General features: G+C 32.7%; 2 protein-coding genes across 20 annotated transcripts; both read right to left on the reverse strand.

Moving 5' to 3' along the window:
• Nucleotides 1–1008: 1008 nt before the first annotated feature.
• LOC145046128 (uncharacterized) lies at nucleotides 1009–8195 on the reverse strand. 19 transcript variants are annotated; one of them, XM_078994429.1, is made up of 13 exons: nucleotides 7945–8195; nucleotides 7810–7863; nucleotides 7659–7728; nucleotides 7253–7518; nucleotides 6924–7150; nucleotides 6391–6838; nucleotides 6098–6307; nucleotides 5882–5963; nucleotides 5691–5756; nucleotides 5137–5245; nucleotides 3891–4955; nucleotides 1316–1996; nucleotides 1009–1228 (listed from the first exon to the last, which is right to left on the reverse strand). In XM_078994429.1, the coding sequence occupies exons 12-13, from the start codon at nucleotides 1994–1996 to the stop codon at nucleotides 1223–1225; spliced, it is 687 nt and encodes a 228-aa protein (XP_078850555.1). In that variant the 5' UTR covers nucleotides 3891–4955; nucleotides 5137–5245; nucleotides 5691–5756; nucleotides 5882–5963; nucleotides 6098–6307; nucleotides 6391–6838; nucleotides 6924–7150; nucleotides 7253–7518; nucleotides 7659–7728; nucleotides 7810–7863; nucleotides 7945–8195; the 3' UTR covers nucleotides 1009–1222. The 19 variants fall into 19 exon arrangements, with proteins under 19 accessions (XP_078850555.1, XP_078850552.1, XP_078850556.1 ...); XM_078994426.1 differs by having other exon boundaries at nucleotides 3891–4958; XM_078994430.1 differs by having other exon boundaries at nucleotides 4869–4955; nucleotides 7945–8190.
• Nucleotides 8196–17849: 9654 nt separating this feature from the next.
• On the reverse strand, nucleotides 17850–18864 carry LOC144997062 (ethylene-responsive transcription factor WIN1-like). Its single transcript, XM_078956884.1, has 2 exons — nucleotides 18625–18864; nucleotides 17850–18544 (listed from the first exon to the last, which is right to left on the reverse strand). The coding sequence occupies exons 1-2, from the start codon at nucleotides 18699–18701 to the stop codon at nucleotides 18013–18015; spliced, it is 609 nt and encodes a 202-aa protein (XP_078813010.1). The 5' UTR covers nucleotides 18702–18864; the 3' UTR covers nucleotides 17850–18012.
• Nucleotides 18865–19650: the final 786 nt, after the last annotated feature.

Below are 19650 nucleotides of genomic sequence, written 5' to 3' on the forward strand. Positions count from 1 at the left end.
AATGAGAACTCACAGAACTCACATGCATAATTAACTCAATTGGAAACAACACAGAAACAAAATAATGTCAACACGATAGGTTGTAAATCTCAACTCGTGTGCTAGTGATGATCAATAAGGTTTATTTGACTTGTTCTTGAAACCTTTCAAGACCATTAAGGCTCCCACTGACTCCTTGACATATAAGATTCTTTTGTCAATAACCATTTCTTGACAAACAAATATTCAAGAGTTAGGGTAGTTTTTATCAAAACACTTCATAAATTGGTCCTAGTCGGTATTTGTCTTATTCAAGACATCACAACTTTCCACATTTGATGAATGTTATAAACCTTTAATATTTTTCACTCATTGTCACAATCTTAACTTTAAGACTTGTTATTAGAACGAAGTATGATAGACTTCTTGATTTAACCATTTCTTCAATCCTTGATTCCTCTTCTTAAACATACAATTGTACTAAGACTCACTTAGAGGATCAATTGAGATATGGTTCTTAATCATTAAGATCTATCATAAAGCATAAAAGCTACTCTCCATTCTTCTTAGAATGGAGAAACTTTTATTTTTCTGCCTACTTGATTCTTCTTATTCGTTCTACTATTGATCTAAACCCTTTAATCAATTCAGAATTACACTTAATCTTGTAAGTATAATCATATTTACTAAACCTTTAGTAAATCATGACGAATATCTTTGTTACTCTTATGGTGAACTTGATCAACATACAACTTTGTGTACTCGATCTCGTAGTCCTTCACTTGACACTTTGTCAACGAATTTGTCTAATTTCCAAATATGAAATTTCTCATTCATCATGCAACCAAGTTGCATGATTCCAAATTTCAGTCCAATTGAAATTTGGGCGATGACAAACTCTCCCTATTTGGTAAATTCTCGACATTTCTATAAATAACATAACTAAGAATCATATCCATTCGTTGTAGAAATATGCAAACATCAATTTTCATAACGATTTCATTGCAAGGAAGTAAATAAATAAATAAATAAGTCAAACAAAATTTATTTTATTTATAAAAGCAACGGAAAAACATTTGTCCTTACAATGCAAAATCTATTGAAAACTCTGTAAAAGGAAAATTTCTAACAACTCTATCATAACTATCTAAGCTCAAAATCCAATCTTCAAGTCCATGCGATCGAGATCCATCTCTTGTGATTAGATTCATCTTGCTCTCTTATCAAGCTTCCTTTCTTTTCATCAATCCTGCAAAACATTAAAATGCAATCTTATCACATCATGTATTAAGAATCAATGAATAGGAACTTAGCGGAGTTAGATAGTGGATTTTACCTGAAGCGTAGTCATACTTTTGACTCTCCCATCTCTTAGATCTCTTAGGTAAATAGGGCAACTTCGTCTCCAATGCCCTTTCTCTTGGCAATAAAAGCAAATTGACTCTTTTGGAACAACACATGGAACTACTTCAGACATCGCCTTTCTCTTATGATCAAACTTTTCGATCATTGCATGTCTTTCATTGCCATTGTCTATATCCATAGAGGTCTTGAAGGCAGATTCACCAATCAACTTTGCTTTTCTATTGCGCCAAACAATTGCTGATTCAGCAACAATAAGCATATAGGTGAGATCAGTAAGGGTCACGTCGTGGTTCATCATATAGTACTCTCTTACGAACTCACTATACGAGTTAGGAAGTGACTGAAGAACCCAATCAACAGCCATCTCTTCACCGACAATAGATCCCATCATTCTTAACCTATCAATGTGTGACTTCATCCCTAAGACGTGTGCACACACCGACTTTCCTTCTTTATGTTTACTTGCCAAAAGGGATTGAGTGATATTGAACCTTTCAATTTTACAATCTTGTGGGTTAGGGAGAATAATTGGAGGAGGAGGAGGAAGTGAAGCATGATTTCTTGTTCCTCGATCGAATCGTGGAATATCATCTTTATGTGGAATGCTTATTCCACGGGATTTGGGAAGACCATAGTTGTCGAACTTTGACATCTACAAAACGGGATAAAACAAATTCAAGTTAGTTGATCGATTGAGTCCTTAGTAAATCACCCAAATGAGATACCAAGGCTAGGACCCAACACAATACGCTACAACCTAGAAAAGGGATGTCGTAATCTAGTTGCAGAATATTTGAAGGTAAGTGAATGACGATTCACTAATTTCCACCATGAAAAACGAAAAAGAAATTTAAGTTTTAAATCTATGAAAACTCCTAGATCCTTTGAGATTCATTGAACATTTCAATGGCATGTTTAAATCTCGATATGCCCCTCTTGTTTGTGACTGGGATGCCGAGGATCACAAAGCGGGTGTGAATAACCATGCAAACTTACTTGGTGCCCTCACATGCTACAGTCACCTATTCGATGTGCCGGTAAACCACACACGCTCCACCGAACTATGAAAAACATTGAGTCACCCTTTGCTACCTTTTCTTAGAACCATTTAGTGTGTCGGTAAACCACACACGCTCCACTAACGTCTTAGCAAGGACACAAAGTGTAATTTCATGGAATTGCATCAATTCACTTTTGCCTAAGTAACTAAGATTGGGAATTTACAAAACATTTAGTTACTTTGTATTTCATTATACTTATAATGGAAGGTTTCGTCCTATCCTACCCATTCGGCTAACGACCCTCCACTAGTCAAGAGTGCGGTGGGTAAGAGTGGATACCCATTCAATCGCCATTTTATAGGCAATTTCCTTAAACACCCCTTATAGACAGCTTCGTGAATGAGGTCTACTAACGGTAAGACTGACTTTTACTCATACATACATATATATAATGTTAGACTTTTAATGTTATATGTAGTATAGGGTGCATTTTACACTTTTAAAATATTAGGTGATCAAATTTAACAATTATACTTTTAATTCAATTAAATTGTAAACCTAAACTTTTATGGATTTATTAAACCTCTTTTAATTATACACCTTAATTAATTAATAAAACTATAACGGTGTGAATTGAACTTTTCAAAACATTACTAGAGTTTTAGAATTTAACATTCCTAATTAAACTTTTAATCAACTTTTAAATTCCAAAACTTGAGGGAAAGTTTTGAAACATTTCAAAACATTAGGGTTTAGAATTTAAATATACATCACAATTAAACTATTAATCAAAATTTAAATTCCAAAACTTGAGGGCAAGTTTTGAAACCTTTTTCAAAACATTAGGGTTTCAACTATTTAAATTTCAAAACAACAAAACTTTTGGGTTCAAATTTAAACTATAAAACCTAGAGGGGAAAATATGAAACTCTTCATAACAACAAGGATCAAATAACAAATAATTTTAAATTAACATTTAATCACATAATTATCCATATTTGATTTATTTAATGATTTCTTGCAAAACAATTTATCAATTTACTCAAAATAATTAATCAATTATCTTATAAGGAAACAATTATCTTATTAATTGATAAATATCTTCATTTAGATCAAAAATATAGTCAAATATATCATATAATTGGATTAATATTGATCTAACATGATAAGGTAACTATCCATATGCAAAAACAGTAAGAAATCCCGAGATAAGCACTATCTGACAAGTTGACTCGCCGAGTCAAGCCTGGACTCGTCGAGTCACCCTAGACTCGGTGAGTTCAGCTATGGACTCGGCGAGTCCAGCCTCTAGAACACCAAAAATCGATTTTTTTTTTAGATATACAATGCATCAATACAATTGAAACCATCCTAGGCTCTGATACCACTGATGGGTTTTGGTCATAAGACATCCTATGTGCTCATACAAACCCTAATGCTTGGATCTAGGTTTCTCTATTGTACATGCTTTGAATCCAAGACTATAAACCCTAATTCTAGCATATGGAAACAGATATTAACATATAATTAGGTTTAAGATATTACCTTGATTGTTATGTAGCAATAACAATCCTAATTCCTCCTTGAATTGACTTTGGAAGGCTTAGAGTCACAAGTGTCACTCCTCTAATGGCTTACAAACATCAAGAGCAAATAGAGAATGTATAAAGAGAGAGGAGAGAGGTAGGAATTCGTCCTTAGGACCTCTTGGGAAGGGATACACGAATTCATGAGCCTTAGGGGGTTTATATAGGTGAAAAGATTAGGGTTTTAGTCCTTATCCTTATCTAGTTGCTTGCCCACCAAGTAACCATAAGATAAGTCTTAGAAACCCTTATCCTAGTCGAATTCTAAGGCATTATCTCCTTAAATTCGTTCTCCCTATATTTAAGATAATCCTTACCTTATTTTGTAACTATCACATAATTACAAATCAGCCCCTCTAGTTTAATTAATTACACTTGATCACAAAATTAATTCCTAATTAATTATTTACCAATATTAATTAAACAAATATGATTTCTCCTTTAATATTTATTTTTATAACATATTAATAAATCATAATAAACTCTCTCTCTTTATTTATTTCTCCAATCAAATTGCTTTGGTAAAGGCAACCCAAAAGGACCATGCACCATCGGGTCAAGTAGATACCAAAATAGTTATGGACTTAGACACTAATCCAACATTTACATCTTAAACGTTCACTCTTGCTAAACTGGTACTTCCCCATATTGTATCATTAATCTTCCAAACACCCCAATCCACTATCAGAACCAACATGTAAGGAGATAATATTTTAGCAAGAAAGAATAAAGAACAAAAAGATATCAGACGAATTCACTGCTATCATTACAGACACCATCCACAATAGACCATCACTAAGAAAGTGGTTTCACATTTCATGGCTTGAGCGTGAGTCTTAATATCAGGCACTTTTTGTGACCGACCAAAGGTAAAGTTCCAACGTGAAACAAATTCATAAAACCATCATTTTTGATAAAATTTGTGTGATCTTTTTACCTATTATGTAAAGTACAACACATTTTTTGGGAACTTTGATGTTGTAGAAGCTATATTAATAACAATTTCATTGAGCTGTTGTTGGACCTGCTATTTACAATAGAAAAAATACATTTGATCAATTTGGTCATATCAGAAAAAAGTATAAACATCATGGTGTGCCTTCTTTTATCAAGCCACAGGTACATACATGTTTTTCACTCTAAATTTAGTTAAGAAAGTAATGTTTAGAATTTAGAACAAAAGGGTATATAAGTAATTTTCTTACTTGTTGGCCATTTGTGAGAAATGGGGATTGGTTGCTGTGATTCATATCTGGAAGATAAAGGATTAGATCTTCAATCTTTTCTTGTTAGTCATCTATTCTTGAAGGTCACCTGGAGTTGGTGTAAAGAACACGCACAAACACTTTTTGAGTGAGAGAAAATAGATTAGTCACACAAATGGTGAATCATTATTGTAAACATCAATGGTACAGATACAAAGTGACTGAATGTTTTCGGAAATTTTTAATAAATCATAAAAATTAATTCTTAATAGTCATCAACCTAAGCACCAACAAAACCAAATATGATTACCATAATCACTACCTAACATACTACCTTATAATTATCATAAACAGGAAACTACAAGGAAATTGATGTATTTCATTAAGCACAAGATGAGAAGTTGGCAAGCAGATGCTTGAAAAGAACTAAAATCATGAAGTCCCACAGGAACTGTACAACCTTTCTTCATCAACAAATTATAGTTTGAATTAATAATCCCTAAAACTAATGTAAAACATAAACTCATACTTCACGGACAAAATATCAAACAAACCTGCATTGCGGATGTTTCTCAAGAGTCGATAAATGTTCCCGACCTAAAACAATCCAGTAGAAGTAACTGTAGCAACATGTAGACATTATGATTAAAAGACGTAAATATCCCGACATCATCATCATTGCAAGATTACAACCTTATTGATATTAACATAATCAAATCTTGATAGTATAATTATTGATACCTACGTTCACTCTAGAGCTTTATATCTAGCATCAAAATCAGCAACAACACATCGAACATCAATAATCGTTATACACCTTCATGATTCTGTAGGAAATCGTTAACAACTTTCTAGATAATAGAAGCTTCATGAGGTGGCAATTGCAATTTTTGATAAATTCAAGCTTCATTGAAGGCCAGCTAGAGAGAAAAACATAGAAAAAAATCTAATTTTATCTAACCTCATTTTCTGTAGCTCGAGTGATTTTATTAAAAAGAGCATCATACAATGATGGCAGAAGCTGAGCATGGAGATTTACAACACGTTGTCAGATCAAAAGTCCAACATCAGCTGCTTTCTCTCCAAAATATGATTTTAAATTTTCTTTTATTTCTTTTTCTTGACACTTTGATAGTAAAAACTCTTTCATTTCCATTATACATTTACAATCCTGGATTAAACAACAACCATATATCCAATTAGCTATGATAAATAATGAGTAAATGTTGCAAATGAAAATTTTTACTTTTTTACCTTATATCTTTGTAAATTTAAAGTAGAAACAAAGGCATACACTGATTCATCTTCATCTTCTTCTATTTTAACAACTGCTCCCACATTAGTTTGCTTTAATATTAAGTCAACAAAATTGGTCAAATCCCATTCTTTATTATCAAGATAAGTCTGCATCAACACTTTTACTCCATGGAAATCATCAACCAACAAAGAGCCTACATCTCAGGTATTCTTTTACTCCATGGAAATCATCAAGAATAAATCCCAAACACCCCTATGATTTTCATCAAACAATAAAAAAAAAGGAAACGAACGAACCCGGGACTGCTGATGCAGCCTCGCCTGTTTACCTGCAATGACGACAACAGGCAGTCTGTTTCCATCATTTTAATTGATCCCACAGATGGAGACCCACCCCGTTGCACCACTCTCTTCCCCTTCTAACTCCACAACAGCCACCAAACACCTGCTGCAAGAATAAAGTTAGGGCACGAATGGAAACGATGATCAGAGAAATCAGAGGTTTTTAGAGTATTTGGTGAACTCGGAACCTTACGCCTCCGACTTCACTTTTCTCTGTAACCAAATTCCCTGTTTTGATTGGTAATCGAGGTCGGAAAATGAAATCGATAATCCTGGGTCCTATTCTGTGTTCGTGTAGTTTACTGTACATTCATCTCTTTCATAGAAATGGGTTTTGGATGAGTTTAGAGAGAGAGACGGTGGGTTTCCATGTTCTTGAAGAAGTCGATGGCGGTGACAGTTTGATGGAGAGTATCTGTTCAAAGTTGAAACAAAGAAATAAATTATGTATAAAAGCAAATATAGCAGATAAGCAGTATTCAGAAAAAATCCCCAAACCGCAGTGGTGGTAATTTACCTTTTGATTGAGAGTATAGAAGCGGATAAACAGCATAACAGATGAGTCGATTTTATGATTTCTAAATATAAGAAAGATGGAGATGTGATAACTGATTCTGTGTGTTGCAGTTGTCGCTAATTAAGGGAGCGAAGGGATCGATGGTGGAGAGTGTAGTTCCGTCGTGCGCTTGAGACTGTATTGTTGCTATTTTGGAGCACTATCCCCGTGGGAAGTAAAGGAATTGAGATAGAGATGGAGGAGGCAAAGGAAATCGAGAAGAAAAGCTTCAACAAACCCATATGTGCTGAATTTTAGTTCACATCTCAATAATAAATCATACGATGAAACTTTTATAGGTTGAAGACAATAAAAACTGAATCAATTGCTCAAATTTATAGGGTGTATCTGAGATTTCCGTTCATACCTTAGCTTTAATTTCCTTCACAAATCATAAACCTGAGCAAAAGGTCCTCTCCATTAGACTTGAAGATGGTCTGATTCAATAGATAGAGGTAAATATCAATGTAGATGGGCAAAAACGAAAGCAAACGGAATTTCACGATTCAAATAGCAACCTGTGTTATGAAGAAAGAGATTGGTAAAGGAAAGGTGGTGTAGCATGTGGCAAACTGTAGTGCAAAATCCATAAAAACCCACCTTCTAACGAATCATAAACTCAAAGTAAATCACGAAAGTTGAACGTATCAAACCTGATTGATGGAAGAAAAACGTTTGATAAAAAAAGGGGAGGACGTGGAAGAAATCAAATGATCTGAACTGAATGGTGTGGTGGCTGGATCGGACGATAGTGATGGTTCTGAGGGGTGTCACAATTGGAAGTGGGAGGAGTGAAATGGTAGATGCTGGATTTTTTCCATCCGAAGATAGATAGAGGAGAGATAGGCGGTGGGGGTAAAGATACAGAAATCGGAATATCATTGGCTTAGAGAAACGGTGAAACAAAGGTATAAAAGACGTGTCCACTAAAATATAGATAATGATAAAAAAAAATACCCAAAGTAGAAAGTTAGATGTTTTTTTAATATATATATATAGGATCCAATTTGCTAAAACCTTAGGATGTTTACTTTAGCTAAGAGATGATAACTGTAATATATATATATATATATATATATATATATATATATATATATATATATATATATATATGACCCAATTTGCTAAAACCTTAGGATGTTCACTGTAGCTAAGGGATGATAATTGTAATATATATATATATATATATATATATATATATATATATATATATATATATATATATATATATATATAATAATAATAGTCAGATGCAAGAAAAATGAGCATAACATTTTTTTGTATTAGTGGTGATTATCATAATCTAAAGAAAAGTCAAGACGTTAATCGAGTTCTATCTCTGCACAGAAGTTATTAATATACTTAGAAATTATGAAAAATAGCTTAAATTATATATAGAACAAAAATATACTACAATTCTACATCAAACAAACTTTGACAAATTAACTAAAAATGTATCATCCATTTCTTTTGGTTATAAGTATACGATCATAAACATTTTTTTGAAAATTAAAGAAAGTATCAAGAAAAAGTAGTGGAAATTATAAAAAAATACAATATCATATACATACTTGCATATACAACATGTTAATCACTTGTAGTTATGTTTTACTTTGTAATTCTCTCTATTTTTTCCTTCGTTTCCATTTTCACGGACTATAGATTAAAAAAAATAAACGAGTATAAGTAACCTAACATGAAAATAATGTTTTTAGACTATCCGTTATACCCACCACCAATCATTATAATTATGGGTGACACATCATCACCAAACTTCCTACCACTAACCATGAGATACCTACCACTAAACACACAATTTCACCTCATTTGTTAATTAAATTAAAAAAAATGCATAAAAATCGTATAATTTTTTTTAAATACTAGTTTTTCATCAAACTAAAATACCAAATTACATTAAATAAAAGCTACATTAATTAGAATAAAAAAATATATATTACATTAATTAAAATAAAGAAAATAGAAATAACATTATAAAAATAAGAAACCTAAAAATACCAAACATAATTAAAATAAAAACCATGGTTGGGATCTATGGATTTTGGTTGTGAAAATGTTGCATGTAATTTATGTATTAGAGAAAAAAAAAAGAACGATGTAAGAAATAAAGGTTAGAAGAATGTATTTTTAGGGAAAATTGATATGTAAAAAATATTATTTAATATATATATATATATATATATATATATATATATATATATATATATATATATATATATATATATATATATATATTCAAATTTTCAGCTGATGGAACGGCTAGTCAACCAGTCAAAGGAAGAAGAGTCCTCATTGGGCGTTGCTACTCATGGTATGGACAATGAACCATCACGAAACGGACAAACCATGACCGGCCGGGATGATGTGCACGGTGGTGGTCCGTTGCCACGTATACCACGAACCTCCTCGTGCAATGTATACCACTCGGCCTTATATATGTGTAAAATATTTTGATTAACTAATGAATTGATTAACAAATATTGAAAAGTTATAAAAGTTATGTATCAAAAATATTTCAATTAACAAATCCATTCAATACCATAAGATGAAAAATGTTACAGGGGGTTGCAGATAAATATGGTTTAAGATAAATGACTTATCTTGAACCATATAGATTTAAGGCTAACCGGTATGGGACGAAATTCACGCGTCTTGGGATAAGGTGGCATGCCTCCCCACACGTGAACACCGCCCTCGAGTCCGGTGGGGTGCGTGCGACGTGGCTCTGAAGACGCGACGAGATGACTAATCACATTTTGTTTCAACGGCTTTTTTTTTGCTTTTTGTGGGGAACGGTTATTTGACCGTTTAACATTAAAAAAAATATAATTTTTAAAATTTAAACAATCACAACCTCACCTATAGATTACCTATTATTCTCTTTACAATTTACACTTCAAAAAACAATTTCTATATTTTATTACCATCTACAAAAAAACACTCATCTCTCCATATATTTTTTTCCCCTCTACATAGATGGAAATCCAAACACCCCAAACACTCCAAATGTGAATGTTAACTACATGTAATTGTTAACCTCCCAAATCCAACAAAAACCTCTATTCACCACTTCATACTCTCAAAACTTCTACCAGCAACAACCACAACAATTCAATCAACCCCAATTCCAACCATTTCAACAACCTTCTCAACAATTTCAACAAACTTCTTTTACATCTCAACAATTTCAACCATCTGAACCTCAACTTATAAATCTCAACAATGATGACGACGACGAACAGGTCCAAGAAACACAACAACCAACTCGTCGAAGGCAAAAAAAACCAAAGATCCAAGAAAAAAAAAACTACCGACTGGAACGAAGATAAGGATGAAGCTTTAGCAAAAACTTGGATTTTTATATCCCAAGACGGGGATGTCAGCAACTCGCAATAGGGGTCAAAGTTTTTGGTGTTGTGTTTTAGATCATTTCCACGCGTTATTAGGAAAGAAAACGGAGCGGACGTACGACTCGATCAATGCAAAATGACGTGATTTACGAGCGGTTTGCACCAAATTCAATGGCATATTTGACAAGCTTAAAAACATGCATAGAAGTGGTAGCAACAACTTCAACATTTTAGCGATTGCGGCCTACGAATACAAAACTACCACCAATGGTAAACTGTTTGGCCACCAAAAAGCATGACAAGTTTGTCGTAACGGTCCAAAATGGGTTTCATATCCGGAAATGATGCATTCGGGATCTACAACCGGTTCCAACAAAAGGGCAAGAACATCAGAGTCGGGCGTGGGTTTTGGACTCGACTTCAACGATGACTTCGATGCCACCGAGGGGGAGGGCCCACCGGACATCCAACTTCGTTGACCACCAGGACGGGACAAAGCGAGAAATGGAGCGTCTTCAAACGGAAAAGCACCGAAAACTAGCGAAAGCGAGCTTGCGACATCCATAGATAAAGCTCTAGTTTTTCTAGAAAAAAATACGAATCGTCGGAGGCAGCTAATCGCCAAAAAATAGCTCTTACCGATATTCAAATCATAAACACAAAGCCCCAACCGGATCTCGACCCGGAAAATCTTGCGATATTTTTTAAAATTCAACGCCAAGTTCGGGAAAATATGGAATTCATGTTCTAATATTTATGGTTTTAAGTAATTTAGGATTTCATTTATGGTTTTAAGTAATCAAGGATTTTAATTTTTTTATGTTTTTTTTAAGAATTTTAGAATTTTAATTTTTGTTTTTTATATTAATGTAATGTGTTTTTAATTTTAATATAATGTGTGTTTTTTATTTAAATTATGGTTTGTATTTTGTTTTTTATTTAATATAATGTTAAAAAAATAAAAAAATAAAATTTGTGGAGTGGTAACTATTTCAAATGTTTAGTGGGTTGGTGGTGGGTTGGATGTGAAACTGACGTGACACAGATGTGGCAACACTTTTCTGGTGGGATGAGTGTGACCACTCGCCAAAGCCTAAATGACTACTTTTAGACCACACGGTATGGGTCCAAACGAGATGAAACGCCGGTGATGTGGCGCAACTCGACGGCGTCGTGACGGGGGGAACACCGCCCCCCTCCCCTCAACTCGTTGCTTCTTGTCGTTCACTTCTCGTGGCCACGAAAACAAGATGAAACAGCCAAAAATTGAGCCGTTGTAAACTTAGTCCGTTTGAAAACGGTCAAATTCACAACAATTTTTTTTTTTACCTTTTTACCTATATATATATATATATATATATATATATATATATATATATATATATATATATATATATATATATATATATATATATATATATATATATATATATATATATATATATATATATATAGACACACACATATATACTCATTTCATTTCAAACCTTTACATTTCTTTTTGTCTACATGTTTATTTCTTTCTAAAAAAATGGAGCAAAACTGAAACACCTCCCCATCATCAAACCCAAACACACAACCAAACACAACCTTGCTTGTCAGGTTTGCCGGTTATGAAGGTTATTTCAACCTTTTATCGAATCAAGGCTCATCACAGATTCCATACCAAGGCGCAACTTTCAATCCCGCTTCACCGCCACTACAGTTTCCCAACTCACCTTACTTTTAACAAAATCAAGTTGGTCAAAACCCAAATTTACAACAAAATATTTTCCCTTCTTTTGCTTCGATGCAACAACAAACCAACCAACCATCGTCTACGACACAACAATCGGGTGAAGCGGAAGCGGGAGGTAGTAGGAACAAGAAAGGGAAAGAGAAAGGAAAATCAAAACGGAATTCAATAGAAGTAGAAACAGAAAATACAGATGTTCCACAATGGTGGACACCGGAGGAGGAATACGCTTTGACGGCGACATGGTGTGCTACTTCAAAAGACGAAGTTCGCGGAAAAAGAATGAAAAAAGGAGCTTATTGGGGGGCGGTGCTCGACAAGTTTCACGCTATTTTAAAGAAAAATCTGTATTGCAACAATGACATGTTAAGCAGCAAATGGGGTCAAATAACTAAGTGGTGCAACAAATTTAACGGTATTTACAACCGGCTAGAAGCACAACCACAAAGCGGAACCAACGACTTTGATTTGTTCAAAGCTGCTAAGGAATAATATCGGGTCGAAATGGGTCACGTTTTTTACTTTGAAAAATCATGGGAGTTGTTACGAGCGGATCCAAAGTGGAATAAAACGCCTATATCATTGGAGGTTTAATCCAAAAGGTCTCGCAATTCTAGCTCGGTTGACGTATCGGACGCACGGATTCACATCGACCTTAACGCCGACGACGATGAAATTCCGGATGATATCCCCTCCACGACGACCGTCCGGACGCGACAAAGCAAGGCGTGCTACAAGACATGCGGAGGAGGTGGAGACGAGAGCAAAAGAGGCGGCGAAAATGAGAGCGAAATTCGACGAGCACAATTTATTAATAAAAGAAAAAAATGAGTTGAAACATTGTCATTTGGAGTTCTTGGAAAGGCAGACACGAAAGAAGCAGGAGCAGAAAGATAGAGAATTAATGACACAACAATTGTCAATTCTTCGGACTTCGGACTAGCGAAGAAGGTTTGACACCTGCTGATCTAGCGATGCTACAAGCGATGAAGGAACAAATTAGGAAAAAATATTTGGGTTAATTAGGATTGGTGTGTGGTTTTAGTAGTAATTTGAATGGTATTTTAGTTATTAATTTAGGTTTAAAATTATGTTTTTTTAATTGTAATCGGAATTTTAGATTTTAAATATTATGTCTTTTTTTTGTTTTTAAAATTTTATGTTTTATAAAAAATATATTAGTTATTAAAAAAACGAAAACAAAAAAAAAAGTAAAAAAAAAACGAAATAGTAAAAAAATACAAAAATAAAAATATTTATTTTCAAAAAGTTGGTGTTTCATCTTGTTGCCTATTTCCCTGGTTGGTGTTATAACACCATTTTCTTATCTGGCAAGTGAGATGACACAACTTAGTGTTGCACCTTATTACCCACACCCAATATTCTTATAAACTTTAATATAAAGTTGAAAATTAAGATGAATATATAGCTACATATATAGATGGATTTTATAAATCATAAACCCATTAAAGCATTTACTTTGTACAAAATTCAAAAAGCAAATAATCTAAAATTTAAAATATTAAATAACACAACATTGATTATTCAGAATTAAGTAATGTTATTTATTTTTGGTTGAGACCAAAACCATGCATGTCTGTTCTTCCTCCTCCACGTTCTTCCTCTATTATTTTCTGCAAGTCTCTTTCACCATAAACATGTATTATAGCTTTCATTTCTTTTGATCAGTTATTTTCTACTGTTTCTATGTACGTAACTACATATCTTTTTCATCTTTTATCATTAATATATTTGATATTTGTACATCTCTTCTCTTTTCTTCTCTTTAATAAAGCAAAATAAGTTTATTTTTCCTTGTGGTAAGGCTATTGATTTCAATTTCAAATTTTAAATTTTAAAATTTAAATTTCTCTTTTTTTTTTGAAAAACCACTTCTGATCATCTTTTACTCTACCGTACAGGACACACAAAACACTTAGTCTTTCGTAATTGTTTGTTTTTTGAAACTTTTCTAACTTAAAAACTGATGTACTTGTGTTGCATGGTACAACAATAGACCATCTTCTTAAAACCACTTCTCACTTACTCTAATTTATATTATTCAACTTAGATTTGTTTTAATTTTTTTTTTCTACAACATGTTTATTATTTTAATATTTTAAGAATATTATAAATAATTGGAATATATTTTAAATAATTTCAAACAATTTCAAAATCGTTTAGTAAATTTCATATAAATATTTTATATAAATATTTTTTGTTTTATATTGTCTATAACTAAATCTTAATAAATTATAAAGTTAATCATCAAAATTACCACATTTATTGAAGTTAACCGGAAAATTAATCATCATCTTCAAAATTTTAACAAAAATAAACATATTTTTAATTAAATTAACAATTTTATTATTGTTATTTAGCAAACATTATGTTTAATTCTTTTATATAAACCATTTTTAAAAATCATATCATCACAATGATCTTTATATTTGATTTGCATATGATTAAACTAAATAAAATTTTTATTTAGATTTATTTTTAATTATTGTTTAGCTAATTGTAGTTTATTATAGCAGTCTGCAGAGGTTAATAAACAAACAAATTTCTTATTATAGATTGCAGTCATTTAATCCACTTATTCTATTGCAGAGTGTTGAAGATGTGGTCCGCAGACTTCAGCCGTTTTCGTTTCGAAAAATCAAACAACCCTAAATTAATAACAATAGAATATAATTTAAAATAAAATAAATACAGGTGACACATTTCACTTATTTATTCAAATAAAGGATTATAATATTATATAATTAAAAGAATATCTTTTAATTAATATTTATTTAAAATAATATATTTAACCTGATTGTACAGATTCGTATGAGTTATAAACCAGTAGCAAATAAACTTAACCAGATCGTAGAGATTATAAACTAGTAGCAAAAAAAATTAACCTGATCGCATAGCAAATAAAGTTAACCCGATCGCAATATCTTAACTATCGTAAATGTTGGCTTGTTGCTAGTTGCAACAACCAATCACGTTTAAATCTTGATCGAATTTATATTTTATAGTTTTAACTTTTGTCCCTCAACTTTCTTATCTTCGTGTTTTACACCCAAAACAAAATATTTTAATTAATTTGTTGTGTTAGCGTTTGCCTAGATCAAGGAAGTATTAATTTTATGAAAATTTTATTGATTATTATTATAAGATATAAATATACTATCAAAAGTGTCGCATCTTGAAACTTATTTATTCAATATTTTATTTAATTTTTTCCTTAAACCGTTGGTAAGAAAATTTACATAATAATGAGATTAAGTTTTACAATGGACCTAATGTTAGAACAAGGGACTCGAATAACAATAAACGCTCAGATAATTTCTTGGATCGTGATTATAATACTTTTCGTAATTTATAATTGGATTATATTTTTGGGATTACATGAATTCAGACAATTAGATAATGCAAAAAATAAAATTAGATTACGGAACTAATCTGATTCACAAACACAAAATACATTGTTTGTTTTGTGTTCTAAATAGAAAATATTTCGTCAGACTAATGATGCAATTTTCGTATATCTTCTGCAACGTTTGTATTCAATTTCTATATTGATAATGACGGTTTTGAAGGAAAACAACTTGACTTCTAGAATAGATGCATTGACATCTATGATGTGTCTATGAAGTGGACGACCGCACAGGGCTCATGTCACATGTCATGAGAGGGCTTGTTTATTATTTAACACACACACACACATACATATATATATATATATATATATATATATATATATATATATATATATATATATATATATATAACCTTAATATACCACATAAGACTATATCATATTATTGTTCATTTGTTTTGATTATTTTATAGTACATATCAACTTATCATACTATTATTGAACTTTGCTTATATATAAAAATAATTATATTTAGGGGTCCACTTTTATTTTTCGCATGGATCCATCAAGATCAACGAGACGCCCTTTGGAACCCTTCCAAGGGGTTGCACCCGAACCCTTCGTGTTTTGAGTCCTTATTCGCTATCCAAGAGTGTACAATCTGCACCCCTCTCTCATAATAAAGCCACACAGAACTCAGACTGTCTCGAATGAAATCATGATTACACTAAACATATTGATAATACTAAAATCATACCTTGCGTGGTGTTTTTTCCTAGTCGAATACCTAAATCCGAGTTTCACTCGGTATTTGTTGATATATACTTCAATATTCATGTCTTCTTAATAGCTAGTAACTTTATACATGAAAATGTCTTCTTTATAGTAACTTTATACATGTTTTCATGTAACATCATTTTTGGGTACAAATTTGTATTATGAATGAATATGTTAAATCAAGTTAGACCAAATTGGACCCATTATTCGTACACACATGCCCAAAGTGAAAACAAACAAAATACACTCTTTTGATCACACATAAAACAACCTACATCCTTGTTACTTATTATTTTGTTTACGTCATTGTGGGTTCTCATTTAAAAATGTAGGAACTACAGTTTAAAACGTGAAATTTCCATTGCATTTCCCTTTTAAACTAGATAAAATCCTAACATTCACCTTCCTTATCTTTACCATTACTCTTGGGTATGGAGTACTTTCTTTTAGGCATATGCATCACATGGTGTTCTTTTATGATGTTTCGTGTTCATAAAAACAAAATGTTATCTTGTATTTTTAAAATAATATAGATGTCGTCTAGTGTCTTTGAAATGCTTATAGTAGGTCAAGCCATCCATTTTTCTATGATGTCCGTGTAGTTTTCAGTACTTTTCATAGCCATTATACCAAATCACAAATTTATATCCTTTATAATATGTACTTTTCGATATTTATGTTCAAGCTTATTAGTTTTAGTGATAATTCGTTTTCATAGAATTGATGTCATCATGTCTAAATCAATTTATTATCATAGGATACTTCATTGAACATTAATTCTTGTTCAATTTATCATCCAATTCAAGGATTGCCATAATTCCTAAACCGAAGGATCTTTTTCCATGTTAGATCCTTCCAAAACAAACATTTGAAGTAAATTTTAGTTCACTTTTTAAGTGTCTAACACCACCTAATTTCTGTATAGATCTTTCAATATCCTCGTTATCCTATACTTGGCAATTTGTATATATCTTGTTCAAATGTTTTTGTTGGATGAATATGACCTTTTTTCGAGTGACTGTAAAAACTTCAAACAACCATTTGATTTAGGGTAAATTATAGGAAATAATAACTTAGGTTGCTCTTTTTACCGGTTTTGGCAATGTCCTTTAGCAAGGTGAACTTTATGAAAGATCCATGTGACGATGATGGTGATTGAACAATGAAAGGGTTGATCTAGGGCTTGGTTGCATCCATTTGTATGCTATTTTGGTATTTGGATTGACACATCATTGTTTGGTAGATGCCAAATAAGCAATTAACAAAATAAAAAGAAAATGGTAATATCGATTGAAAAATTATAAGAAAACTTAAAGATACATTCATATATCGATAAAAAAAGACAAAATAAATTGTATTTTATCCATAATAACGACAGATGAGGTGAAAAGAAAGGTACGAAGTAGTTCTTGTAATGAAGACTAGTTACAGTATATGTCATATTTATTCTATATGTAGGTAGGTCCACTAGCTAATTTGTGTTGAGAAGTTCCTCAATCATTTGCAATGCAATCTTATCCTCTTCCTCACTGCTTCTAGTACTACAATACCTTCCGCCTCCGGTGGCTGAGGCCACCGTCTCCGGGACACCCATTGTCGTCGGAGTATCACCTGTTTCTCCTTCGACCTTCTGATTGATCCCCATGTTCTTCCCAAGCTCCATTGTCATCACCCAGTTAGAATCTGAATGAACTCCCGCCCTTTTCTGCCACACCCCAATATGCGAACTCTCTGTATCTAGCCTGAGACAGGTCAGCGACGGCGACGGCGACTTGCAACATTTGCGAAGCTTCGCACTTAGCATTGCTGAAAGAGCAGAAGTGGTCGCCGAAGACGATGATGATGATGGTAGTGACCCACCGTCGGGTTTATTACATGACTCTGTTTTGATGATCGGAAAATTAGTTTTGGCATTCCGGCCGCTCATTAGAATGGCAGCCTCGTCGTACGCCCTCGCTGCTTCTTCTGCTGTTTCAAACGTCCCTAGCCACACCCTTCTCTTCCTACACATACAGAAAGAGTGTGAATTAATATCGAAAATCGATGGTAAAACAATTATTAATGATTGTGAAAGAATACATACAGTAAAGGATGACGTATTTCGGAAACCCAGGAACCCCAGTGGCGTTGACGAACTCCTCTGAACTTCTTTTGTCCCATTTGTGGAAGTGAGTTAGGGGAGGGGTGTGTCAGAGTGATGATGAGAATTGAAATAATTGTGAGATGAAAAGTATGTGGGAAATGAGATATAAAGGAGGAAGTGAATAAGTAATAGCTAATAATGTTATGTGTACTGGTGTGGAGTGTGTGTGCGCAAACAAGTTAAACGACTGATTTGATTTATGTGTGTACTTATAACATGATTTTACGTGGATGAAGTATCTGTCGGCCAGGATTCAGCTTTTGCTTTAAAGGGTGGTCCTATATGAAGCCCCTCCGATAAATGACTGCCACGTGTACCTTGTCCCTTTAATGTTTGAAGGAAGTTGTTTTTGGAAAAATGAAATTTAGTCCCGATTTAAAAAACTGTGCTTTCAAAACTTTTAATGTTCAGTGATTATGATTAATTCCATCGGTATTTATCTGTTAAGTGAAATTACATTTTCGTCATTTCACTGTCTTAGCGACGAGATTTTCGCTTAATTTTTTTTAAAAAGAAATAAAATTAAATTTAGTCTCTCTCTCTCTCTCTCTCTCTCTCTCTCTCTCTCTCTCTCTCTCTCTCTCTCTCTCTCTCTCTCTCTCTCTCTCTCTCAATCAATGGAATTATAATAAATGAATGACTAAACTGCACAAATGGTCCCTGTGGTTAGCTCAAAATTGTCACTTTGGTCCAAAAATGTTTGGACTAGCACCACAGGTCCAAACTTTTCATTTTGTTGTGAGTTTGGTCCAATTTGCTTTAAACTTTTTTCAGATGACGATTTTGCCCCTATTTTTTTAATTTTCAGTTTATTATTATTTTTATTAATTTCTTTACCAAAATTTTTATATGACAACAACTAATTAAAAAATATTAAGTGTTTAACCCCCACCCCCATTCACTCACACACACACACACACTCTCTCTCTCTCTCTCTCTCTACATTACATATGAACAACACTGAAA

The sequence above is a fragment of the Lactuca saligna genome, chromosome 5, assembly GCF_052625555.1.
Source record: "Lactuca saligna cultivar CGN05327 chromosome 5, ASM5262555v1, whole genome shotgun sequence".
Taxonomy (NCBI): Eukaryota; Viridiplantae; Streptophyta; class Magnoliopsida; order Asterales; family Asteraceae; genus Lactuca; species Lactuca saligna.

Bases quoted from the DNA above. Each gene is read 5' to 3' on its own strand.
- LOC145046128 (XM_078994422.1), bottom strand. From the start codon at position 5,181: ATGAATCACAGCAACCAATCCCCATTTCTCACAAATGGCCAACAA. The intron at 1,997-5,136 runs GTAAGAAAATTA...CCCGTTTTGTAG, and splicing joins TTCTCACAAATGGCCAACAA to ATGTCAAAGTTCGACAACTA.
- LOC144997062 (XM_078956884.1), bottom strand. From the start codon at position 18,701: ATGGGACAAAAGAAGTTCAGAGGAGTTCGTCAACGCCACTGGGGTTCC. The intron at 18,545-18,624 runs GTATGTATTCTT...CTGTATGTGTAG, and splicing joins GAAATACGTCATCCTTTACT to GAAGAGAAGGGTGTGGCTAG.